The 27,049-nt window shown below is 44.5% G+C and overlaps 1 protein-coding gene across 1 annotated transcript in view; it reads left to right on the top strand.

Moving 5' to 3' along the window:
• Positions 1 to 26,772, top strand: part of SLC1A2 (solute carrier family 1 member 2) — a 139,106-nt gene extending 112,334 nt beyond the window's left edge. The window contains exons 8-11 of the mRNA XM_052652606.1: positions 2,709 to 2,903; positions 7,344 to 7,478; positions 22,572 to 22,803; positions 26,701 to 26,772. Coding sequence (XP_052508566.1) covers positions 2,709 to 2,903; positions 7,344 to 7,478; positions 22,572 to 22,803; positions 26,701 to 26,772 — 634 coding nt within the window. The remainder of the gene's footprint in view (positions 1 to 2,708; positions 2,904 to 7,343; positions 7,479 to 22,571; positions 22,804 to 26,700) is intronic.
• The last annotated feature ends 277 nt before the right edge of the window (positions 26,773 to 27,049 follow it).

The following is a 27,049-nucleotide window of genomic DNA, read 5'->3' as shown; positions in this document are numbered from 1 at the left end:
CCGCCTAGGGATCCAACCTGGGTCTCCTGCGTTGCAGGCAGATTCTTTGCCATCTGAGCCACCAGGGAAGCCAAAGGACGCTAACTTCTCTTGAAATAGCTGGGGCAGCAAGCCAGGTACAACGACACTCCCACGTGTAAATGAGGCCAGACCCCAACCTTTTCCCTGGGTTCCTAGGGTTTTTTAAATGAGAGGTCTCCAAACATCCATAACTTTCCCCCACCTAAAGCCAAAGAGGATGCATGAGACAGCCCCCTGACCTGAAATCACAAAGAATGGTTCAGTAAGATGACTCTGGCTACTCTAGGTTGTTAATAGGGCTTGTGGGTCTGTGGGATGTTAAGGTGCAGATTTACGAGACCCTAAGTTTGGAGCTTCAGGGTCCTTGGTTCTGAGTTGGTCCTGGGATCTTTGTTTATCATGCCTGAAGCTGACGGTCCTCTTCCACTCTGAGAAACCGAGACCTTTGCAAGTGTCTTTGTCCAGCCTTAATCCTGACAAGTAGGAGGGAACTATGACTAAGGCTATAATGACAAGAAGACAAATGTGCCGTCCACACTAGGGGTTTCTCTCAAGTCATTTTGCTAAAAAGTTTGAATAAGAAAAAAAGAGAATGGCTCACAAGGTATTCCCATGGCAGTTGGAATGTTCTGCATTGCTTTCCATATTCATTAAACTTTGAAGCAAATCCACTTGCCCTCCCATCACCTCTGTCCACATGGAAATAAAAAGTCTGGCTTTCAGCGACTCTTACTCTTGTAGGTCTCCTCTTTTAGAAGACACCCAACGTGTCAGGAGTTCTGGCCTTTGAGAATGATTCCTAAGGTCATGAATTTGCATCCTACGCCTGGGAGGAGTGGGAGTGAAGTCACTCCACATTGGGTCTTTGATTAGCTACAGAGCTTTCCTGCCCTATGTCATAGGAGAGACTCTAGAGTTGGCAATGACGATTTATCAGGGAGTTTGAATGTCTGTGAGGATCCCCAGGGAATTGGAAAATTCTGAAAGAGATGGGGATACCAGACTACCTGACCTGCCTCTTGAGAAACCTATATGCAGGTCAGGAAGCAACAGTTAGAACTGGACATGGAACAACAGACTGGTTCCAAATAGGAAAAGGAGTACATCAAGGCTGTATATTGTCACCCTGCTTATTTAACTTCTATGCAGAGTACATCATGAGAAACGCTGGGCTGGAAGAAGCTCAAGCTGGAATAAAGATTGCTGGGAGAAATATCAATAACCTCAGATATGCAGATGACACCACCGTAATGGCAGAAAGTGAAGAGGAACTAAAAAGCCTCTTGATGAAAGTGAAAGAGTAGAGTGAAAAAGTTGGCTTAAAGCTCAACATTCAGAAAACAAAGATTATGGCATCTGGCCTCATCACTTCATGGGAAATAGATGGGGAAACAGTGGAAACAGTGTCAGACATTATCTTTTTGGGCTCCAAAATCACTGCAGATAGTGACTGCAGCCATGAAATTAAAAGACGCCTACTCCTTGGAAGGAAAGTTATGACCAACCTAGATAGCATATTCAAAAGCAGAGACATCACTTTGCCAAGAAAGGTCTGTCTAGTCAAGGCTATGGTTTTTCCACTGGTCATGTATGGATGTGAGAGTTGGACTGTGAAGAAAGCTAAGCGCTGAAGAATTGATGGTTTTGAACTGTGGTGTTGGAGAAGACTCTTGAGAGTCCCTTGGACTTCAAGGAGATCCCACCAGTCCATTCTAAAGATCAGCCCTGGGTGTTCTTTGGAAGGAATGATGCTAAAGCTGAAACTCCAGTACTTTGGCCACCTCATGCGAAGAGTTGACTCATTGGAAAAGACTCTGATGCTGGGAGGGATTGGGGGCAGGAGGAGAAGGGAATGACCGAGGATGAGATGGCTGGATGGCATCACTGACTCGATGGACATGAGTCTGAGTGAACTCCGGGAGTTGTTGATGGACAGGGAGGCCTGGCGTGCTGCGATTCATGGGGTCACAAAGAGGTGGACACGACTGAGTGACTGAACTGAACTGAACTGAACTGGATTCTTGCTGAATGGTGCTTGCCATATTTGTCCAGCTTTCTCAAAATTAGCAAGCCAGCTCAGGGCAATTCCCAGGGGCTGGGTACAACCCATGTAGTTAATCTTGTTGGAAATAGTGTTTCTAGCATAAAATTATGGGTCATTCAAACATTCCTCATTCTGTCTTACTATTAGTAGCTGAACCTTTTCCTTCCCTTTATTTTGCAGCCCCATTAATGTGGGCAATCACACAGGTTTTGAATATTTAATCCAAGATGGAAACAGGGACCAAAGGGAAAGGAGAACTTGAAGCTCTGAGTAGATCTCAAAAACTAGAACCAACAAAAATATTTTGCTACCTAATTAGCATCTTAATAAGATTGAATGTGAGCCTCCAAATCAAGGGTTTTTTTGTTTGTTTCTGTTTTGTTTTTTGTTTTGCTTTATTGCTAGAATTAAAATTTATTTGACTTTAAAACCTTTTTTACTGGAGTACAGAGCTCTATTCAATACTGTGTAATGGCCTATATGGCAAATTGATGGGTTTTAATTTAGTTCTAGATGCTGCTTTTTTCAAGTCACATTGCTTGACTGGAACAAAGAACAAACGCTTTGCGGTGTTATTTCAGACTGTGCTTTGTCCTGCTTCTCTAAAGTGGACACAACTCTCGTCTCTCTTGTTGTCCCTTAGTGCCGGAACTTTGCCCGTCACCTTCCGCTGCTTGGAAGAAAATCTGGGGATCGATAAGCGCGTGACTAGATTTGTCCTGCCAGTCGGAGCGACCATTAACATGGATGGCACGGCCCTTTATGAAGCGGTGGCTGCCATCTTCATAGCCCAAATGAATGGCGTCGTCCTAGATGGAGGCCAGATTGTGACCGTAAGGTGAGTGACGTGGGTGGGATGAAGCACTGAAACAATCCTTTACCCTTTTGTCCCTTCCACACTAATTCCATTTCACAAAGGCCACTTCAGTTTCAGTTATCCGGGTAGAAGGATGGTGAAAGACGTGAAAGAGCAGAGGAATTATTGGCAAGCTCAAAGGGAAGATGGGAAGAGGAATTAAGCAGGCTCGCTCTAATGCCTTCTGTTTGTATTGCCTATGTGAAATTGCTTCAGAAATTTGATATTGATTTTTAACCATCCTGTGATGTTCCAAGGCAGTTACTTCTATATTTAATAGATGAAGAAGCATAAGCTTCAGGAGCTTGGTAGTTTGTCTGAAGATGTAATACCATCAGTAATGAGCCAGAAGGGCTGTTACTGGGACCTGCATCAACTGACTCTGGATCCAGTTTTTCTTAAAATATGCTCCCTTCAGCTTTCCAGGGAATGACAGCATAACTGATAAAGTACTTGGAGGAAGAGATTCCTCAATACAGCACGTAACATTTTATTACAAATAAATAGTAATTTTTTTTGTTTTTGCTAAAGTCATTTTACCTATGTATTTATTATTTTTAAAAATTCAGAAAGAACACTTTTCCAATATGTCATTAAAGACATATCGCTTCTCTGCAGACTTAAAGATCACACCTACTTGTATGTATTAGTTTATCTAATCCTCAAAACCATCCAAGGAGGTATGTACTTGTCTCAGTCAGCTCAGGCTGTGTAACAAAATACCACAGACTATTTGGCTCAAACAGAAGATGTTTATTTCTTACAGTTCTGGAGGATGGGAAGTCCAAGATTAAGGTGCCAGTGGGTTCAGCTCCTGAAGAATGTCTTCTTCCAGATTTGCAAATAACTGCCTTCTAGATGTTCACTCACATGGCCTTGCCTTGGTACCTGGAGAGAGACAGCGAATTCTATTATGTCTCCTCTTACAAGGACACAAATGTCACCATGAAAACTCTACCTTCATGACCAAGGCTCCATCTCCAAGTACCATCACATTGGAGATTAGGGCTTCAACAGATGAATCTGGGGAGGACGCACCTCAACCTATAGCAGTACTGTAAAGGAGCCTCGATTTCAAATAATGGGACAATAATCACAAATTCTAGGTTGGTTGAGAGCACTGTGCCTGATATATAGTCACCTGTCAATAAATCTTAGCTACTAGTATTATTACTATTATTGATGCCTAATCAAATACAGTACTCCTAGCATATGACAGAAAAAGGTGATAGTGATACAGTGAGTAACATGATGTTACTCAGTGGAAAACATGCTTTATGTCAAATTATCAAGCCTTCTAAGTCATGTCCTGACAGACTGTGTACAGGACTGCCAACCTCCCTTCCTTTTAAATTCAAAGACAAACCAACCTCCCTTACTTTAAAATTCAAAGACAAATGGGGCTTTTTAATGTCTCTGAAGTCTCCCATTGATGAAGCAACCATGCTTCCCATCAAGCTCACATCATTAGATGAGAACTTGCAGATCACACCAGGTGATTGAGATTATGCTTGAATTATTTAAATTTACCCTTTATTTTAATAATGATAGTACCGAGAATTTTCACAGGACAAAGGATAAAGTTGGCCAAATATATTTAATAGTGGTGCCTCTGACAAGTTCAATCAAATCCGCTGTTTGTAGACATCACAATGGCTATCTCTGGGAAACACCTCCCCCGCAAGGAGTATATGTAGTTCATATGTAGTATATGTATATTTAGTATATGTAGTTAGGTAGTTTCCTGGCTGCTACTTAGTATATGTAGTATATGTAATTCCAATTTAGTCAGAGAAAAATAGCCAAGTCTAGCTTCATTGCTGTGCCTCCAAGTACATTTCTCGTCTTCTCATTTCCCTGCATGTAGCAAAACAGTGGCCAGGAATTCTCAGCAAATTTGTTAAGTCTTAGAGTTCAATGTGCGGAGAAGGCAATGGCACCCCACTCCAGTACTCTTGCCTGGAGAATCCCATGGATGGAGGAGCCTGGTGGGCTGCAGTCCATGGGGTCGCTAAGAGTCGGACACAACTGAGCAACTTCACTTTCACTTTTCACTTTCATGCATTGGAGAAGGAAATGGCAACCCACTCCAGGGTTCTTGCCTGGAGAATCCCAGGGACTGGGGAGCCTGGTGGGCTGCTGTCTGTGGAGTCGCACAGAGTCGGACACGACAGATGTGATTTAGCAGCAGCAGTAGCAGAGTTCAATGTGAGGAGGGATCAAGAGACATAAAAAGGCAGCATGGCATTGGAATCGAGTAGACGAGTACTCAAATCCCAGCAGACCATGTTCAGCTGAGTGACCCTAAGTTTCTCCACCCGTCCAGTTGGTGGTACAACCAGATGTACCTTGCAGGGTTACTGTGAGGTTCTGCTGCAATTAATGTGTGTGTGGTGTCTTGTACAACATCCAAAAACCAGCCAGAGGAGTGAGCCAGAGGAGCGGAAGGACGTGAAAATCGGGAAGGGATAAAGAGAGGGAAGATCTCCGCCCAGGGGCTGTTGCAGGGCTTAGAGTTCCACAGGCACCCCGCCTATGTTCGGGTCAGGAAATGACTGAGATGGAGGAACAGAAAGAGAGCCAGCTTCCAGGAAGATTTCTTTATAGAAGTTTGTCTCACACAACCAAGGGGTAGCAAGACAACGTGGCCACAGCACCCAGGGATGTGCAAGAGTGACTCACAGAACAGAAGCAACTGAGGTTGCAAGCAAAACAGCCGCAGCCAAGACCACTGGAACTTAGGAAGTTCCCCTTCCCTGGTGTGTTCTATCCATGTTGGGGAAATGGCTGAGAATTCCCACCTGCCAGCTCTCGGGACTTTAGGGAAGTTTTCATCACAAAGCGGCCTCATCCTGCCCGGATTTCCCAATGAGAACAAGAATTCACATGTATTAGCGGGAGGGGACTTTGCAGTGTGCCAGCCTCTTCTAAGTGCTTAATTTCCGAGCTCCTGCATACTCCATGAGTGAGACCCCATTGTTATCTCTTGTTTTATAGATAAGGGAATCAAGGCACAAAGAAGTTAAGTAAGTTGCCCAAAGTCATGTGCTTAATAAGTGCCAGAATTGGGATTTGAAGCTAGGTCGTTCAACTTGAGAACCTTCTCTGATAACCACTACTAATTATTATCTCTTATGACCTAAATGGATGCCCCCCACCCCCCAAAATGGAGCTCTTTAAACCCTTACATCAGCTCCATATTGCTGGGGCAGGGTAAAAGCAAAGATGGGTTCTAATCCCACCTAGGGGGAGTATCTGTTTTGTGATAAGCCTAAATGGGGGAAGGATGGCAATATGGAAAAAGCAGTGCAAACCAGAAAACCTCCTGGGAACTTTCTTTCCTCATGTGTAAGATTAGGTAAATTCAGGTTCCTTTTGACTGTAATACCAGGACTCTGTACATGGACACACCAATTGGCAAACCAGCTTGGGAGTCTGAGTCTTGGTTTGAAGCCAGAAGACCTACTGTAAAAACTCTATAAAAACTGTAAAACAAACAAACAAAAAACTTTATGTAAACACAGAGAAAGCAGCCGCCTATTTCTTTTCAGCAGTCAGAAAAGCAAGTTGGGAATCCATATTTTCATAAGCTGTCCATTCAGAAATGACAGCTTTTATAAACAGCATCCAGAATAGAGGGAGAAAAAGTCACTGTCCTTTGCTTGACCACAGAGGCCCTCTGGTGTCTAGGTGGGGTGCTTGAACCCTAGATTAAACTCGTTTCCAGAGACAACTTCAAAATGGCACTGGGTATGCCCTTGGCGTCCCTTGAAAAGCAAGGAATGAGATGTTTCAGGAAGAAGGTCTCCCATTTTTTTATTATCATTTCTTGGCACCCTGTTTCTGGATAATGTACTTTCCAGCCCATGGTGAAATGTCCAGGCATCTAAAGCTTAATGCCATTTGGAATTCTGTCAGTTTGTTTCACCGATGTCCACTCAGTTGAGTCTGGATATTTGCTATTCTGAGTTCTCATGTTAATGTTGGCAATGACCTCCTCAGACTCTTGCCACTTAGTCTAGAAGTCTCTGTTTCTCACAGAGACATAAAGACGTAAGCAGAAATGAATGCAGTGGTGTTCCTGTGGAAGGATTAAGGGTGACTTGTTTTTCTTCTTTAGTATTTCCTTGCCTGCATTTAGAGCCATGCTTACCTTATTTGAGCCCTGTGATGTCTTTGGTGAATGGCATGGCATGATGGGGGCAAGACTCTGATCCATGAATTTGTAAGCTTCCATCAGACTGAGCAAAACCCAAACAGACCCTGTTTCCTGGGTCTTGGTACTCCAGATTCCTCTATTCCTTGGGAGGAAAAAGGGATTTTATGACTGCTGGGAAAATTAGAGCTTAAAATTGCCTGCCAGTGATGGTTTTGGCAAGGCTACTTTCTCTTCCTTTGACCTGACCTTTCTCGTTCTCACAGCCTCACGGCCACACTGGCCAGCGTTGGTGCAGCCAGTATTCCCAGTGCTGGGCTGGTCACCATGCTCCTTATCCTGACGGCTGTGGGCCTGCCGACCGAGGACATCAGCCTGCTGGTGGCTGTGGACTGGCTGCTGTAAGTGTCTGTGTGTGTGGCTCTGATGGGAATGTGAATACTGCCGCCCAGGGGTGGACAAGATGCAAGGTTGCGCCAAGATCTTCTTCGCCAGTCCCCATGACAACGCTCTCATTTCCTCCCTCTTTTCTTCCCCCTAACATTTACTGAGTGCCTCTTTGGGAACCAGAGAAGAAAAAGAATGTTTGAGAGCTTCAGAGTCTAGTGGAGGAAGCAAATTAATTAAAATACAAAGTTAAAAGCAGAGCTACAAGGGACAAATTACTGTTGAAGCATGCAGGGGACCTCAAAACTGAGTGAGCTGATTATACTGAGTGAACAAAGCACAAAGGAGTATATACTGTATGATTCCATTTATGTGATGCTCTAGGAAAGATAATATGATCTCCAGCAGTAAAAAGAGATCATGGTTGCCTGGGCCCAGAAATCGAGGCATGAGGATTAACTGGGAAGGGCCCAAAGAAAGCATTAGGAGTGATAGAAATGGTCCATAGACACAGGTATGCACAGGTGTTCACATAAATGGAAACTCGTCAAAACATACACTTAAATGGGTACATTCTATTGTATGTAAATTATACTTCAATAATGTATATTTCTAAATTGCACACACATAGAATAATAGTGATACAGATAGACACCCATCCCACACTAGGATGGAAAGGCAGAGTGGAGAAATCAGAAAACAAGGGAAATAGCTACTGAATACTATGTGTCAGCTACACTGAGTCCTTCACAGGTTTCTTTAACAATGATGAAGATTTGGTGTTATCACTTCCATTTTATAAATAGGAAAACTGAGGTTTGGGGAGAATGAATAGAGATTCGACCCTCGGTCTGCTTGGGTTTGGAGGCCACCACATTCATAATCACGGCCACATTCAAGTTTCTAAAGGTAGTGATACCTAAGCTGGACCCTAACAGGTAGGTAGACGTTACCCAGTTTAGGACATTTTGGTCAAGGCAAGCCTACACCAAGGCACAGAGGCAACAAATAAAGTGGTTTCGTACTGTTGGAGCACAAAGTGAAAGGTAGGGAGTGGTGAAAGGTGACATAAGGTAGACAGCCTTGAGCCCGTGCAGAGATGCTTGAACTTGACAGTGTACATGTAGCCCAGCTCGCTTTCCCAGTGAAGGACATTATCCTAGTGTGAGACTCACTATCTGTTCCCAAAGGTGGGTCAGTCTATCCAGATGGCCCCCAGTAGGAGGCTGGCATATTCTTGCCAAGGTCTTCCTGGGGCTCTGATGTTCTATGGGATGTACACTGGTACTTCCAGTCCAGTCCTGGCACTCCGTGACAGGGGCCAGCCCTTGGCTTCAGAGTCAGAGGCTCGGAATGACGAGCGCAGAGATCCAAAGTGTTCACACTTAATTTTGTAAAATTGCCCTACCTGCCAGTAGCGATTTTTCTGACATTTATTGACATGGATTTTAAGAGCCAGAAGCCACATTTTATGGACTTGAGTTCCTGCATGCTAGAGAAGTTCCACTTCTCTGCAAGCACCCTTCCGAAGAGAGAAATGTGTGAGTGGCCGAAGGGAAGAAGGAGATCTTGGAAGGGTAGAAGGAAGCCTTGTCTTTCCAGAAAACTTGCCTGTTCTTGAGGTTTGGTTACAAATGAGAAGTGGACAGAATCTGTTCAACTCAGGAGGGGCACAGATCTTCCTAACTGGTTCTTCTGTCACCAGAGAAATGCCCTGGAAATGCCTTTCATGGGAGACGAATCTTATCTGTCCCTGCCCGTCTCTTTCAACAGGGGTAGAGGAGCCTTAGCCCTAGTTTGGCGGTTCTCTGTGCCCTGTGCTGGCCCCAAGGGGCAGGCTGTCTCATGATATCCATACAAACAAGGCAGTTATTGGGGTAGCTGAGATTGGTTGGTGGGGTTTGGTGGAAGGATTTGGAGCAAATAGGATGAGAGAGACTAAGGGGCGGGGTTGGTTTTGGTTAGGAGGAGGACAAAGTGGAAATAAAGACGTTGGCCACTGTTGGGGACAGAGCACACAGCAGGAGCTCAATAATTGCATGCTAAAGTGACACACAGAGCTGCTTTGTGATAACCAGGGGCCTTTCCACACATGAAGAATGATAGAAGAAGCTATTAAAGTCCCAGCTGCTTCCCTCGTGACTTTAGCCTCCTCTACCTCTTTGACCTTTGAACTTATGCTGTTAGGATCCGTTGCCTACTCTCTTCTTGGACTTGTTGCCAAGGCCTGAAATCCACCATTAGAGATGGATCTCTTTAGCAATGATTAGTATAGATGCTGCCCCCCATTATAATGCAAATTCATTTTAGTGGAAAAATATACTCGATTTATCAGGAACGAAGAAAAGGAGCTAATATTTGGTGGGTGCCGCCATGCTCTTTACATTGGTTTACAGTTAATCCATAAAGAGCACAGTGGTGTGTTTCACAGATGAGGAAACCAAGTGTCAAAAGGCACAGGGTAGCTTGTGTGGCCAGGTCAGGGCCCTTCACACCCCCCACACAGGCGCAAAGGGGTCCAGAATCAGAATGGTTGGGAAAAACAAGCTGATTCGGGGCACCCCTCGTTCTACATTCTAACCAGAGAATTTTTTGTCTGACTTGTTTTTTTTTTCCCCCTCTCTCAGGATTAAAACAAAACAAAACAAGGAGGTTAAGTGGGGACAAACAGGGTACAATGAAGGTCTCAGCCACTCTAAGACTTCAAGTTCTCTGGCTCCCTTGGATCAGCCATTGTGGGCTGGTCTTCCTGGCAGTCATCTTCCAAGCCTCTTGGAGGAGAGTCAGCTCATGAAACATGCATGACCCTGCCTCCTCCTGACCTAAATGTCAGCGAATGCACGCTCACAGGCTCACACCTGCACCCAGAGCAAGGCGTCCTCATTCTGGAGGTGAAACATGCTAGCAGGAGGGAGTTGGCTGAACAACAGCAAAAACGTGATGATCCGTTTGGATTAACTCTATTGATGAGATTGCCTATGAGAAAACGTCATTGCAGGCTGCAGCTGGAAAGGGTAGAGTGATTGAAGAACTCGCTTCTAGTTCTGGGGTCTGATCTCAGAGGGAAAGAGGCTCTGTGATCAAGGGGAGAAAGCCAGAGACCCGGGTCTGAACTCTGCACTTACTCATGGTAGGACTGTGGGCTAGTTACTTACTTTGTGAATTCAACTGTGTCATGCGGATAACGGGAGCAGTAAAGCTACTAACTTGAAAGCACAGTCTAGACCTCCGTGCCCTTGAATGCCCTTCCAGTTTTAAGACCCAGACTAGGATTCTGCTGGTGATGGATGTTTATATACAAATGAGCATGAACATTCCTTTTCAGAAGCAAAGAAAAAGAGAGGGTAGAGGATCCTGGGAAAGTGTGTAGAGGTCTGTAGCTAGGTCAGATCTGCTTTGAATTAGTAACGGTTCCACATTCTTTCTCACCAGCAAGAGGAGTTCTGGAAACACACTCTTGGTCATGGGCTCCACGGCTGTTGGATGCCCTTCAGTGTGTGAGTGGGGCAGGGGATGAATTGAGAGAGGGGTGCAGGGGGCTCTGGTTTTTCCCTGGTGATGTAGTCTGTGCAGGAGACAAAGAAAAGCAGGACATTTCTTTTCCTCCCCAGGTTTGTGAGGTTTGTAAGCTTTCATAACTCTAGCAATTTTCAATTTAGAACCAAACAAAGCCCACAGTGACATTTAATGTGCCATGCTGTGTGCCAACTGCTGGAGGCCAGCCAGCCACATTACTGCCTGCCAAGCCCTGGATGATTTTCAATGAGCAGGCTTAGCTGCTCTGTAAATGTCATGGTGAAAAGCAAGGTTCTGGGCCCTGAAAGTGTCTGAGTCCTAGAACACCAGATGGGAGGGGCTGGTAAAATCAGAACCTTCCCCAGGGTCCAAGAAGCCCTTTGCGTCAGGAGTCTTTGGCAGATGTTTATGAGTCCTTGCTGACATCACCCCCTCTCTCTGAAGGCGTCAGGATGGAAGGAAAACTGGGGGATGAGTACCAGGCTTGCTTGCTCAGTCACTCAGTCATGTCCGACTCTTTGCAACCCTATGGACTGGAGCCTGCCAGACTCCTCAGTCCATGCGATTTTCCAGGCAAAAATACTGGAGTGGGTTGCCATTTCCTCCTCCAGAGAAATCGGTACTTGGCTGTGATCAATTAATTGTAAACACCGATGCTCTCAGACTAGCCAGGGACCGACCCAGGGATCGAACCCACATTTCAGTATGTCTCCTACGTTGCATGTGGGTTCCTTACCACCAGCGCCACCCAGGAAGCCCGTGCCACGGAAAGGTGATAAATAACTGAGTCAGACCACAGGTGGGAAAAGGAAAGCCAGGTGGACCTATGGCCCGGTTATCACATAGGACTGCTGGTGAGATTATTTCTGGGGATGTATTTGCTCATTGGAGATATAGTTGAGTTCTTTCCTTATAAGGAAGCCTAAGGGGGCCTCCACCCTGCAAGGGGCACCCTGAAGTTCCCCCATTATCCTCCCAGAGGGAATAGAGCTTTGGTTCTCAAACTTGAGTGTGCACTCAACCTCCTGCAGAGTCAGAAGATCTGGGGAGGGGCCCAAGAGGTGGCTTGTCTAACAAGTCCCAGAGGATGCTGATGATCAATCCAGGGACCTCACCTCCAGAAGCAATGGCGCAGAGCAGAGGTAGAGAAGGGGGAGCAGGAGTTCCTGACTCTGGTATGTGAACATCTCTCCTCTTTTCTGAGCTCCAGCTGACACTGGGGGCATCCATTCAATGAAAGGAGATCAAGAGGACACCGGGCTCTGATAACTAATACTCAGTGTCAGACGTTGTTCTGCACGTGTCCCGTGGACTTGTTTTAAAAGTTGCAGCAAATTACGAGGCAGCTAGTAATACTATCCTTGTTTTACACTTCAGAAAACTGAGGCTTAGAGCAAAGAAATATATCCCCATTTAGTAGGTCTTAAAAGGCTGACCTGGGATTTAAAGCCAGACCATCTGGCTGTTCCTTGGGTGTCCCAGGCTTCCCATCTGCATTTTCATTAGCTCATTTGAGTCATGCACACATGCATATTTACACACACTTAGCTGAAGTAACCCCCGCTCTGTGTCTGGTGGAAAAGAAAACCAATTCCTATGCACACCATACCTCTGAAGATTCCACAGGTTTATGTTTAAGCCTTTTGCTTCAATTTCCTACTTCCACTGACTTCTCCTCTTTTCTACATCTTACCTCATCTTTCATTTTTTTGTCATCCTTTAGCATGCCAGCCTTACCCTTTTAGATTAAGTCCTTCTGTCCCCTGCCAAAGTGTTCCTGACTCAATGCAGTGTAATTCCCCATCGAGGGAGTAGGGTGGAGGTGGGTCACATTTTAATGCATCACAAAAGAAATATATATATATATGCTCATGGAAAGATTAGTGGAGGGGCCAAGCTCAGAAGAGCTATAAAACGAGAAAGAAAATCTCCTTTTCCGTGCAGCTCCATCTTGAAAAGGAGCAGAATGTGAGACTCCCCAAAATGCCGATTAGCATGTGGCTTATTTTAAGCTGAAAGTGGTCAGGACCCATCAGACTAAGGACAAGCTTTTTTCCTCCTCCTTAACTGACTGAAAGGATTTAGAAGGAAGCCTATAGCAGGAAGAACTCTGTTACCAGAGAGAAATTTTTTCACTGGAGAGGCTTATCTGCATGGCCAGGCAAACATTTGTTTACCAAATATTTGCTCTTCCTGTGAGTTGTCTTCCTCTGCTTTCAAGCCCCAGACCCTTGTCCCCTTCCTTCCTTCAGGATGGCATTAAGCCTCAATTACCTGACTGCCTTTGAGTCTCCTATTTTATTAAGGCTCAGGCATATACGAAATTACATTTTCCCATTAATCTCTTATGTAGATTTAATTATTAGACCAGCCAAAGGGGTCTAGAAGGGAAGAAGGGAATTTATTTTCTTCCCCTATTATCTCTTGTTTCTCTTGTATCAGAATAATAATTTATGGAAAGTAAAAACTTAATAATATGCATCTATTTTCTTTTTGCAACGTCCTTTGGAGTACCCCACCCCTGGGAATCTCTTCCTACACCTGTTTAGTTCCAGTCTCTGCCTACCTGGCTGTTCCTCCTCACTCTCCACCTCTGCGTCTTTCCTCAGTTCTCAAGACACTGCTCTCACTTTCCTCTGCAAGGGAATCTGGGCTGTGTCTCCCTCTTCCTTCTTCTAGATCTCACCCAGTGTCTGAACTTTTTACCACTGAAATAACCAACTGGAGGGTTGGTGAGCAGAAGGCAGTTCTCTTTCTAGAATTAATCTGCTTCCACTTCTTAGACAATGATCCATCCCCACCCTGCCTCCTTCACATACCCGCTTACCTCCTTCCCAGCCCTCCTCCCCTCCTGCCCGTGTCATAAACGAATACAACAGCCCACTCTGAAAGGGCTTATAGTCTGGTAATGGGGACAGACATGGTCAGAAAATCCCACCAGAGGTAGGTACAGAGGAGGAGCGTGTAAGACATGATGAAGGAATAAGAGAGGAAGTGATTTGCTCCCCTTTGTGCTTGGACCGATGATGACGGTGGTGATGCAGTTAAGGCTGAGCACTGAATTTCGGTCAGGTGCTCTGTGAAGGCTTTTATAGACAGTTTGGTCCAAGACCTCTCAAAGGTTGAGCACTTCTCTGGGTTAGTGGTTGTTATGTTCTCAACACGCTTGGAAGTGGATATTGCTTTCCATATTTTACAAATGAGAAAACTGAGCAGAAAAACTAAACAACCTTCTCTGCTGGAGCCAGAATTGCAATCCAGGCTTGAATCCAAAATTCAGTGTCCTGTGATTCCTTCTTCCCTTCCCTAATCCCATGCAGTCTGAGCCCTCAGATACCCAGAATAGTGCCGGCCTTCTCAAGGTCTGGGGCCTCAGGTGACCCCTCTGCCACACTGCGCACCCTGCATCCTGAGAGGCAGACACAATGGTTTGTTTCTGAGTATTAGGCTGGCTCATATGAAATGGCCAATAGTTAGCCTTTCTGAAAGAAAGTGAAAGTCGCTCAGTCTGACTCTTTGTGACCCCATGGACTTTACAGTCCATGGAATTCTCCAGGCCAGAATACTAGAGTAGGTAGCCTTTCCCTTCTCCAGAGGATCTTCCCAACCCAGGGATCGAACCCAGGTCTCCTGCATTGCAGGCGGGTTCTTTACCAGCTGAGCCACAAGGGAAGCCCAAGAATACTGGAGTGGGTAGTTGGCCTTTCTAGACTTATAAGAATGGCAGTTTCATGTGGTTCACTCTAGTACAAGGTACCAGTTGAATTTTGAGTGACCCTGGATTTGTTCTTCTGTGAATAAGACTTTCAGACAATCCCACCATCTTCCTGCCAGATGATTTAGACTGAGAGAAGGAGAAAGAGAGAGCACCTTGGCAATTGTTTTTCTTGCAAGAAACCCGACCCAGTGCCTCAGCATGAAGGAGCTTCATCAAGTCCCCATTTTGGTTTTGATTCCCGGTAACTCCAAAGAACAGCTATATCATTTTTGGAATTCATTCAATTAAAAGCTCACATCTTTCCCCTTCTCACAGTCTGGACATGCTATATCCAGACCAGAGGATAACAGGAAGCACTCTAAAATTCTTTTTTACAAAGCAGCCTAAAAATCTCCTGAGATCAGTGGGGTTTCATGAACAGTTGGAGCTGTTGGGAGAGAAAATGAAAGCATTTGTCTGTGGAGAAATTTTCCACACGTGAGCGATAAATTCCCATATCCTGCTCTTGGCTAGAGTCGGACTTCCCCAGAGTTGGTCAGATATTTCCCTGGTGGCCTCAAAAGCAAACCCAGATTTCTCTCTTCTGCCTGCCTCTACCGTTCTGTCTCCTCAGCTTCACAGTCAGGCATCTTGACTAACGTGGTTCTGCACAGTGTTCCCCTCTTCCTTGCCTCTCATTTAAGCTTCTTCCAGTGGAGAGCTGTGGATTGAAGCTACCCTTGCCAGGCTGATCATGGCCTCTTCATTGCTGAAGCCAAGAGGCACTTCTTTGCCTCATCTTACCCGACCTCCAGGCAGTCATGGGTGCTTCCCCCTCCCTCTTCTAAATTCCTGCCCCCTTTGCAGGCTCTTATTCCTTTGCCCATTCCTTAACTATTTTGTCTTCCTCAGGGTTCTGAACTAGATTATCTGCTTGTTTCACTTTACTTTCTCTCCAAGGATGAACTGAATCTGCCTTGACTCACCCATGGCCTCTTTAGGTGTTGACTCTTCATTCACACCTGAAGCTCAGATATCTCTCCTGAGCTTTGGTCCATATTCCCAATCATTTGCAGGACATTTCCCCTTGGCTGGGTCCCAGTCCACACACTTGGCACGTTTACGCTGACACCAGAATCTTTTTCCTCCCCATCAGTTATGCCCCCTAGATATGGTAGCCTTGTCCTTTGGTTGCCCAAACCAGAAACTTGAGAGAAATTCTCGGCTCTTTTTTGTTTGTTTGTTTCTTTTCCATAATCAATCAGTCCTCAAGTCCTGTAATTCTGTCTCCTGCTTCTTGTTATGAAGTCGCTAAGTCATGTCCAACTCTTTGCGACTCCATGGACTGCAACACACCAGGCTTCCCTGTCCTTCACTGTCTCTTGGAGTTTGCTCAGATTCATGTCCACTGAGTCAGTGACGCTATCTATCTCTGTCTCAGGTTCATCTTCCTCTGTATCTACCACATCTTTACTAAGCGGATTTTGCTCTTTCAGTCTTGCCATTCTTTATACTGAACCAACTGTGATGCTTCCCTTCCGTGGCTTCCCGTCATGCTTGGGATAAAGTCCTGACTCTTGCACTTGACGGATAAGGCCACACACGATTTGGTCAGTCCTTTCCTTCTGCTCCCATTGTACTCATTAGCCATCCGGAATGCTCCTGAGAGTACCTACCTTTTAGATCTCACACATATTAGTTCTCTCTTCTCTCTAGCTCATTATCTCAGATCCACCCTTAGTACCTGACTCAAGACATTTCGATTCCAGCCATTGATGGGACCCCAGTGTAAATAAAGTTCCCTGCCTACAAAACCCAAGAACATCCAGTGCTTATTCCTATTCGAATATTTATCTTATTCTAGTGGAGGATACAGACAAGTAAAGAGAGTGTGCGTTTTTACAGAAAAGAGAGCATAGGAAGGGTCTTTTCTTGTTCTTTACTGCTTGGACACTTGGCATAGCACACATACTAAAATGCTCATTATGTATTTGTTGAATGAATCAATAAACACTGGGTTGGTCAAAAAGTTATTCAGATCTTTCCATAAGACAGTATGGAAAAACCCAAATGAACTTTTTGGCCAACCCAATAACAAGGAGCTCAGCAAGTATTAGAGTCCACGTTCTTATTTTGTTTCCACTTAACCATTTTCAAACTTAGCCATTTTTCAAATCAGTGCTGTCTGGCTCCTGAGTGCTTTGTGTCATACGGTGGACAGTGGATTCTAGAGTCACATTGCCTGTGTCCAGATTTGGTTCTGTGACTCTACGAGGGTGTGTGACTTTGAAAAGCCACTTAATTTCTTTCAACCTCAGTGTTTCCATCTCTTAAATTTGGATAATAGTCCTTATAGAGTTATGGTGAGGATTAAATAAGGTAATATCTATAAAGTGTATTCCTATTCATATAAATGTGAGGAATCATCACATTTCAACATCATCATCAGGCTTCCCTGGTTGCATGGGGTGGCAACTAGTTGGACACAATTTAACAACTAAACAACAACCTTTATCATCACCACCACGATTACCTTGATCCCTCTATTTGCCAATAAGACAGATTCTTCTGGACCATGAGATGAGTGGGTATTCAGAGCATTCTTCTTGAAGGCTTTAGTTCTCTTTGGAATTAACAATTGACCAGGGGTGTCGGGTGCACAGCTCAGAGCATAGGCCAAGAGGGATGGGAAGTATAGTTGAAAAATGACAAAGTAGACTACAACTCTCTGAGGAGCAAATAACTCAGCTGGTTAGTTGGGAGTGCTGCCTTAGGAACTGGCCTATAAGTAAGGTTGATGTTTTAAGGGGAGACAGTAACTTAACCAGGCATGTTTGGATGGTCTACCTAGGAGGTGCCAAAAGAGTGTATGAACTGACTTAATATGATTAACAGTAATAGTATGAAAGTGAAAGTGTTAGTCACTCAGTTGTGCCTGACTCTGCAACCTCCTGGACAGTAGCCCTCCAGTCTCCTCTGTCTATGGAATTCTCCAGGCAAGTATAATGGAGTGCGTTGCCACTCCCTTCTCCAGGAGATCTTCCCAAACCAGCCATCGAACCCAGGTCTCCTCCATTGCAGGCAGATTCTTTACCATCTGAGCTACCAGGGAAGCCCAATAATGATGGTAGCTCACATTTATGTGAACAGGAATATACCTTATAGATACTACCTTATTTAATCCTCACCATAATTCTATTAGAAGTAAAAGTATACAACATGCAATAATTAATTTTGTGAGTTCTCATTAAATGTTTGGAACTATTCTAAGAATTATGTTATTTTATTTAATCTTCACAACAACCTTTCTGTAGGGAACTTTTTAAAATTATTATTTCCATTTTATAGATGAGACAACCAAGGCTCACAAACATGTATGATCAGGGTTGTCCAACAGGTAAAGGGAAAAGCTGGCATTTGAATCCAAGTCAGCTTGCCTCCAGAGTCCAAGCTTTTCCTTTCTTTCTTTTTGGTTGCTCTGAGTCTTCATTGTTGCATGCAGGCTTTCTCTAGTTGCAGGGAGTGGGGGTTACTATTCACTTCATTGCATGGATTCCTCATCCCATGGCTTCTCTAGTTGCAGAGCACAGGGTCTAGGCATGCAGCCTTCAGTGGCTGTGGCTCATGGACTCTAGACCCTGGGACTCAGTGGTTGTGGCTCATAAAGTCTAGACCCTGGGACTCAGTGGCTGTAGCTCATGGACTCTAGACCCTGGGACTCAGTGGCTGTGGCTCATGGACTCTAGACCCTGGGACTCAGTGGTTGTAGCTCATGGATTCTAGACCCTGACTCAGTGGCTGTAGCCCATGGACTCTAGACCTGGGGACTCAGTGGTTATAGCTCATGGACTCTAGACCCTGGGACTCAGTGGCTGTGGCTCATGGACTCTAGACCCGGGGACTCAGTGGTTATAGCTCATGCACTCTAGACCCTGGGACTCAGTGGTTGTGGCTCATGGACTCTAGACCCTGGGACTCAGTGGTTGTGGCTCACGGACTCTAGACCCTGGGACTCAGTGGTTGTGGCTCATGGACTCTAGACCCTGGGACTCAGTGGCTGTGGCTCATGGATTCTAGACCCTGACTCAGTGGTTGTAGCTCATGGATTCTAGACCCTGACTCAGTGGTTGTAGCTCATGGATTCTAGACCCTGACTCAGTGGTTGTAGCTCATGGATTCTAGACCCTGACTCAGTGGCTGTAGCCCATGGACTCTAGACCCTGGGACTCAGTGGCTGTGGCTCATGGATTCTAGACCCTGACTCAGTGGTTGTAGCTCATGGATTCTAGACCCTGACTCAGTGGTTGTAGCTCATGGATTCTAGACCCTGACTCAGTGGCTGTAGCCCATGGACTCTAGACCCTGGGACTCAGTGGCTGTAGCTCATGGACTCTAGACCCGGGGACTCAGTGGTTGTGGCTCATGGACTCTAGACCCTGGGACTCAGTGGTTGTGGCTCACGGACTCTAGACCCTGGGACTCAGTGGTTGTGGCTCACGGACTCTATACCCTGGGACTCAGTGGCTGTGGCTCATGGACTCTAGACCCTGGGACTCAGTGGCTGTGGCTCATGGACTCTAGACCCTGGGACTCAGTGGCTGTGGCTCGTGGACTGTAGACCCTGGGACTCAGTGGCTGTGGCTCATGGACTCTAGACCCTGGGACTCAGTGGCTGTGGCTCGTGGACTGTAGACCCTGGGACTCAGTGGTTGTGGCTCATGGACTGTAGACCCTGGGACTCAGTGGTTGTAGATAATGGACTCTAGACTCTGGGACTCAGTGGTTGTAGCTCATGGATTCTAGACCCTGACTCAGTGGTTGTAGCTCATGGACTGTAGACCCTGGGACTCAGTGGCTGTGGCTCATGGACTCTAGACCATGGGACTCAGTGGCTGTGGCTCATGGGCTTAGTATCTTGGGTGCAGGTTGAATCTTCCCAGACCAGGGATCTTACCTGTGTCCCTTGCATTGGCAGGTGAATTCTTATCCACTGTGTCACCTGGGAAGTCCCAGGCTTTTTCTTACTACATAATTCGCTCTCATCTCTTTATATTGGGGCTTCTTAGTGAGCTCCACGTCAAATGCCTGCGTCTTGTAGATGACCTCAGGACCCAGACTTTGTTCATGTTAAGGCTATCACTCTGAGGTAGATTCTCTAAAGCAGAAGGGAGGGCGAGAACCTTCTCAAATATGCAGATGTCCCTGAGAGTTGAAGTGGGCTGTGATCTGTATCTTTTTCATGGATAGTATCTTCCTGCTTGAAACCAGAAGGACGGCTGGCTCCCAAGCTCCTTGCAAGAGAGCCAAGCCAGACTCCTTCTACTGCAACTTCATAATGACTGGGCTTCCCTGGTAACAGAGCTGGTAAAGAATCCGCCTGCAATGCAGGAGACCAGGGTTCCATTCCTGGGTTGGGAGGATCCCCTGCAGAAGGGATAGGCTACCCATTCCAGTATTCTTGGGCTTCCCTGGTGGCTCAGATGGTAAAGAATCCACCTGTAATGCAGGAGATGTGGGTTTGATCCCTGGGTTGGGGAGATCCCCTAGAGAAGGGAATAGCTACCCACTCCCATTCTGGCCTGGAGAATTCCATGGACAGAGGTGCAGTCCATGGGGTTGCAAAGAGTCAGACATGATTGAGTGACTTTCACTTTAAATGAGAAATAGATTTGATCAGAGCAGGTAGAATTTATTTTAGGCTTTTGTTCCAAGAACCAATGAAGGTTTCCACATCGCCTTAAACCAATGCTGGTATCCTCCTTTTTTTTTTTTTTTTTTTAATTTTGAATCGAATGCTAGAGTGCTGGGCTAAGATGTCTCGGTAGCATTTTTACTTAAACTCTTTTTCTTTTCTTTGTGGTTTTCCAGCATCCTTCTTTTTACAACTTTGAGTATCTCACAAATCTGGTCAAAAGGACTCTTCACACTGTTTTTAACTTATGGATGAGAGATTACAATCTACTCTTAAGAACTTAATTAGTTTTCCTGATGCTGACATTTTGAGAGGGAGTGTTATGAGCCATCCTATTTTTTCCAAGTCAGAACTTGAGAAACGGATTTGAGGAAGGAGTTTTCTCAGCCCTTCCTGGTTCAAGAGGCCCTCTGGAAGATTTTATTTTTTTTAGATTAACAGAAAGAGCAAGAGAAAGTATTTTGGTGTTTTTCAGGGCACATCATCACTACACATATTAGTCAGGGAGGAAACTGTGACTGGGTGTCTTAGCCAACAGCTGTGTCTGTGTGTATGTGTGTGTTGGGCAGAGATCCTTACGAAAAAGATAAAATTTTTATTATGGGGGAATTCATAGGTGGCTACTTTTTCACAAAGAATTAATAAATAAGTGGAGGTAATCTGGAATCTTTGAAGAACAGTTTAAATCAAGAAGGCTTGCTGGACATTACTAGAAATGGCTGCTGTCTGGGTACTAATTCTGAGGTCTAGACATTGTTGTGGCTGTTCAGTCACCGAGTCATTCCAACTCTTTGTGAACCCATGGCCTGCAGCATGCCAGGCCTCCCTGTCTTTCACCATCTCCTGGAGTTTGCCCAAGTTCATGTCCATTGAATTTCCCATCATTTATGAGTAGCTCAGATGGTAAATTGGAGAAGGAAATAGCAGCCCACTCCAGTACTCTTGCCTAGAAATTCCCATGGACAGAGAAGCCTGGTAGGCTACGGTCCATGGGGTCGTTAAGGGTCAGACATGACTGAGCGACTTCACTTTCACTTTTCACTTTCATTCATTGGAGAAGGAAATGGCAACCCACTCCAGTGTTCTTGCCTGGAGAATCCCAGGGACGGGGGAGCCCGGTGGGCTACTGTCTATGGGGTCACACAGAGTCAGACACAACTGAAGTGACTTAGCAGAAGCAGCAGATGATAAAGAATCTGCCTGTAGTGCAGGAGACATGGATTCAATTCCTGGATCTGGAATATCCTCCAGAGAAGAGAATGGCAACCTACTCCAGTATTCATGCCAGAATAATCCCATGGACAGAAGAGTGTGGTGGGCTACGGTCCATGGGTTTGCAAAGAGTCAGACATGACTGAAGCCACTTAGCATGTATGCAGAATGTGAAGCAAAATGAAAGAAAGAGGATTCAAACTTGATTACTGGTGCTGCACACCTTTCAGTTCAGTTTGGTTCAGTTGCTCAGTCATGCCTGACTCTTTGCGACCCCGTGGACTGCAGCACGCCAGGCTTCCCTGTCCATCACAACTTCTGGAGCCTCCTCAAACTCGTGTCCATTGAGTTGGTGATGCCATCCAACCATCTCATTCTCTGTCACCCTCTTCTCCTTCTGCCTTCAATCTTTCCTAGTGTCAGGATTTTTTCCAGTGAGTCAGCTCTTCGCATCAGGTAACCAAAGTATTGGAGCATCAGTCCTTCCAATGAGTATTCAGGGTTGATTTTCTTTAGGGTTGACTGGTTTGATCTCCTTGCATCCAAGGAACTCTCAAGAGTCATCCCCAGCACCACAGTTCAAAAGCATCAATTCTTCAGCACTCTGCCTTCTTTATGGTCCACCTCTCATAACTACATGACTACTGGATATTATTTCCCTCTAATTCTTCCTCCTTCCTGCCTCCTTTCTTTTCTGTTATTGTTTATTGGGCTTACCATTTCATTAGACATTTTACTAAGCAATTTATGTACATCGTTTTGTTTAATTTTCATACAAGCTTATGAGAGAAGTACAATTGTTATCTCCAGTTGACAAACAAGGAAATCAACGCTCATGAAAGTGAAGTCACTTGGTCCAGACCAGTCACAAGTCCAGAGTGAAAGATAGAGCTGGAACTCAACCCCAGGGCTCTCCAGTCCAGACCTTGACCTCTCAACCCTCACATCATACTGCTTCCTCACTAAGCGTGTTCTATTCTTTGTCTCCAGGGACAGAATGAGAACGTCTGTCAATGTTGTGGGTGACTCTTTTGGGGCTGGGATTGTCTATCACCTCTCCAAGTCTGAGCTGGACACCATTGACTCCCAGCACCGAGTGCATGAAGATATCGAAATGACCAAGACTCAGTCCATTTATGATGACTTGAAGAACCATAGGGAGAGCAACTCAAACCAGTGTGTCTATGCCGCACACAACTCAGTCATAGTAGATGAGTGCAAGGTACCTTTCCCGTTCATGGATATCGAGACCTGTATATAATAGTGCATGCTCAGGTTCTTAAAGCAAACACAAAAGCCCTGCATGTATTATTGTCACATTTATTTTTCTAAAGAATCATGTAACTCAAGCTTCTGTGAGTCCCAGATCATCTAACTCCGTGTCTAACATGGCAGGAAATCAATAAGTCTAACAGTGAAAGAGTCAGATGGTTGCTTGTTTCATCTATGTGATATAAAACAATCATTCTGATTCCCCTGTCCACCTACTCTGCAAATTTGATCCGTTTTCTCTGAATATTATGCTCAAGAATTTGTGGTTTCTAGGGCTCTGCTGACTTTCAGATACTCTGTTCCTCAAGTGAAACATCAAGAGAAATGCCCAGAATCACTTGATTTACATAGCACAAGTGTTCCTCCTTGCTGTATATCATGTATTGGTTAAAAAAAGAAAAAGAAAAACATGCCCACATAAATTTGCAAAGCTATCATTCTCTTAATTATTTTCATGGGAGCATGAGTTCTGACCTAGAAGTCACTTTGCTCCAAGAATGGGGAAGCAATTGTCTCCTTCAGGACAATTATCCATAAATGTCTTTTAAAAAACATGACATGTCACACATTGCCTGGCAGCACCATTATTCCTGAAGCATGGATGTTCTGGACTCTTCCAAGCTGTTGGATGCTAAGTCTTAAAGCTCAGTGGGCTCTGTCTCGCCTTCACTATAACTAACTTGACATTGTCAAACACCGAGTGTCATGACCAGAGCGAAGCAAACTTGGAGAAGCCCCGGCAGGTGAGCAAGGTCGACTCTGGAGGGTCTAGACAGCAGCTGAGGACAGTCTGAACCCAACACAGATTTCTGAGACCTTGTTGACTCCTGTTGATCTCATTTAATAATTAATTTCTCCCTGTATTTCTGGGTCATTCCAAATATATGCCAGACAACTAAGGATGACAGAGAAGCAATCCTCTTTATTGGACTATAACATAGTTCAATGGCTCACCCCCCTCTGTATCAGCTACATTGTGCATACACCTAATTTTCTAATGAAAATTAGGGAGGGACCCTACTCATCAAGAGGCAATTGCATAAATCAGTTACCTCTGTGAAAACAGTTAAAACTGTTGGAAATTAAGATGGACCTAAATGGTAAACTCCATTCTCCTGGAAAGTACCACATCTAAATGAATATGCTGGATTATTCTCCATCAAAATGTTAGTTTTGGTCAACAAGTGTCAGTATTTCATGAAATAGGTTTATGCTCTATTATATTTAACAAGTATTTATTGTGTGCCTTGTGGGGTTTAATTGAGCACCCCCATCTTATTCCTATGACTTCCTATATTTTGATTATTAATCACATTTTACAGAGTGCCCATAACTTACAAAGCCCTGAATTAGGCACTGGAGGACAGCAAAATGAATGTACAATTACATAGCAAAGATACAGCTTGATCCCAATGGCTGCCATACAAGGAAATACAGTCGTATGAACCAAAATAAAATCACCATATGTATTTTTTAATTTTGCAGTGATAAGAAAGATCTTAGAGGTTAATTACCTTTAGAGTGACCCTTTTGGAGCATCTCAGCATACTATTTAACAATATTGTACAGGACAAGTTTTGAGGAAGATTTGTAAGCATGGGGATAGTTTTAGATTTCAGACTTCCCAGATTTTTTTTTCTCTCTTAAAGGACATCAAGCATGTCAGGACAAATTCATTTCATTTTTTTAGCAAACAGTTAAACCCCCAAAGGGAAATGTTGGTCAGCTCTCCCTATCACTAGGAAATAAGCCCATGAGGAAAGAAACTATTCCTATTTATCACTGCTGTGCCCTAAAGTAGTGCCAGGCATGCAACGGGCTCTGCAGAGATATTTACTGAGTGTATCCTTTTAGCATCCTGACCCTATGCTTAATTTCAGATAACCATTTTTTTTTCTTTTTTTTTTTTTGCTGGGCAGTTCCACAGAGATAGTGGCTTAGTCTCTAGGTAATTAACCACTGAACCAACCACTCATTGGTGAATTATTGTTTGGATAATCAAGTAATGAAACTGAGCAGGTCATGAAAATAATGAAACGACCATATTGGTTTAATAATTATTCAGCTGTTTTCGTTTTTTAGTTAAGTGATTGAGTTCAGCTCTGTGAAGATCATGAGGTCAGGCAATTGACTCTTCTTGCTGTAGACCAATCAGCTCGGTTGACACCCACCCACAAAGGAGGCAGCCAGAGCTACAGAGATGAATTTGCAGGCTTTACCCAGAATATCTGAGTTACCTTTACTCCTGCCTTTGAAACTCTTCCTGGTCTGTTTTGTTCCACTGTTTTAAAAACTGAGCTGGGGACATCAGTGCTTTCCACCAGTCCCTACCCTTCTGGCTTTTCTGTTACCCAGGTGTTGGAAAAGAGCCGGGTGGAATGGATGGGGGGGTGGAGTCCCCACTTCCTTTAAGCCAGTCAGAAAAAGGGAATGCCCCCCAAAAACTGCTGTCCCAGCTACTTTAGAGACAGAGGTCCTAATATGTGAAAACAATCCCCCCAGGTTCTGTCTGGTTTTCCAAAGGGACCCCACTGAGATTTATAATGTTACACGGCTATTGATCTGGTTCATCGCTAAAAGCCAAATAGGCACATCCAAGGTCATGGTGAACAGGCAGCTTGCTCCAGGCAGACAGTTTGTCCCTGGCAGTCTTTCCTGACAGTTCACTGAAGGGGAAACAAATTTGCTGCTGCTCTGGTCACACCTTTAACCATTTTAAGCATTGTTATGTCATGTTGGTCTCTCTAGTTTCAGACTCTTGCCTTGTAACCGTAGGTTGAAATTATGCAATGTTTTTTATTTTAACCAGAATAACTGCATGTGATGCTTACATTTGCTTCTTGCATGGTCTTTTTTTTTTAAATGGAGGCTTCATGGGGACTGGTGGAAGGAGTAGTTTTTATTTTCATTTGCTTGGTTCATGAAAGGCATTTGGTTTTCTGTCCCTAGCATGTTGTGTGTGTTCATAATGCATGCGTCTCCCTTCCACTTGGGTAAGAAGAAGGTCAGATTTCTTTCAATCATTGCTGCCGTTTGTCATGTCTCCGTGTCCTAATGCTTCCATAAATCCAGTCTCTCCATTATGTGGAATATCAGTCGTGGGTTTAAGTTTGCACATGACGTTGAGGACAGACAGATGGAAGGTAAGCTAGGAAAATGATTTAGATGTGGAGGGGGAAACCTCCCAATCTGTGTAAGGGTTCAGTTTGCTTAGAGCCAGGGAAGCATAATCCAGACAGTCTGGTGATTATAGTTGATTAATAAATGTCTGCGTTGAAATAACTTAGATTTACTGATCCCTGGCTTTTAATTCCCTTCTTTTCTTCTTTCAACGTTTAGAGCCTGGACAGTTTATATGGTGGAGCCAGACCACCAAGATTTCTGATTTTAAAGTTGGACATATATAAAATCCACCTGGGCTCATTGAAACTGAACCTTTCACGTGCATGAGTAGAACTAGATGCTGGTTCTGGATTTTTTTGTTTCTCTGCGGTTGTCTGGAGTAGCACGGGCACTATGTTTTAAGGACTGCATTATTGTATTGTGAGTCTATGGGTAATTAGAGCCCCTCACAACCCTAAAAGCATCATACAAGTTATTTATTCCCCAACTTGCAAAGTCTCTCTAGTGCTTCAGATACCTTCCCAAGGCAAATATGCCTTTTTAAAGTGTGCAAATCATTGTTGAAAACCAAGACCAGCTTAAAATCAATTTGGAAAGAACAGTGGCTAACATTAATATTTAAGTTGCATAGTAGAACCTGGGTCTGGTGCTCCTCCACATAACCCCCGGGGTGGTTTTCTCGTTCATGGCCTATAAGTTGGATGTTGATGATAATTATTTTCAGGTAACTCTGGCAGCCAATGGAAAGTCAGCTGACTGCAGTGTTGAGGAAGAACCTTGGAAACATGAAAAATAAGGATATGACTCTCAGCAAATTCTTGAATAAACCCCCCAACGTATCTTATGGTAAAAGAGGATATAAACAAGCTTTCTTTAAAAAGAAAAAAATACATCTATTTCTGTTTACTTAATCTATTAGCTGAGGCTTAGAGGATCTGTTGTGAGTCAGTGACAGGCACGGTGCTGTGTGTCATTGCCAAATAATGCTTCGTAAATGTCTCATTTTCTCACTTGTATTATTGTTTGAATGGATGCTGCTGGAGGAATCAGTTTGAATTGAAGATGCATTCTTG

This window comes from Budorcas taxicolor, chromosome 15 (genome assembly GCF_023091745.1).
Source record: "Budorcas taxicolor isolate Tak-1 chromosome 15, Takin1.1, whole genome shotgun sequence".
Classification (NCBI taxonomy): domain Eukaryota; kingdom Metazoa; phylum Chordata; class Mammalia; order Artiodactyla; family Bovidae; genus Budorcas; species Budorcas taxicolor.
This window is presented reverse-complemented; position numbering and strand designations above follow the sequence as displayed.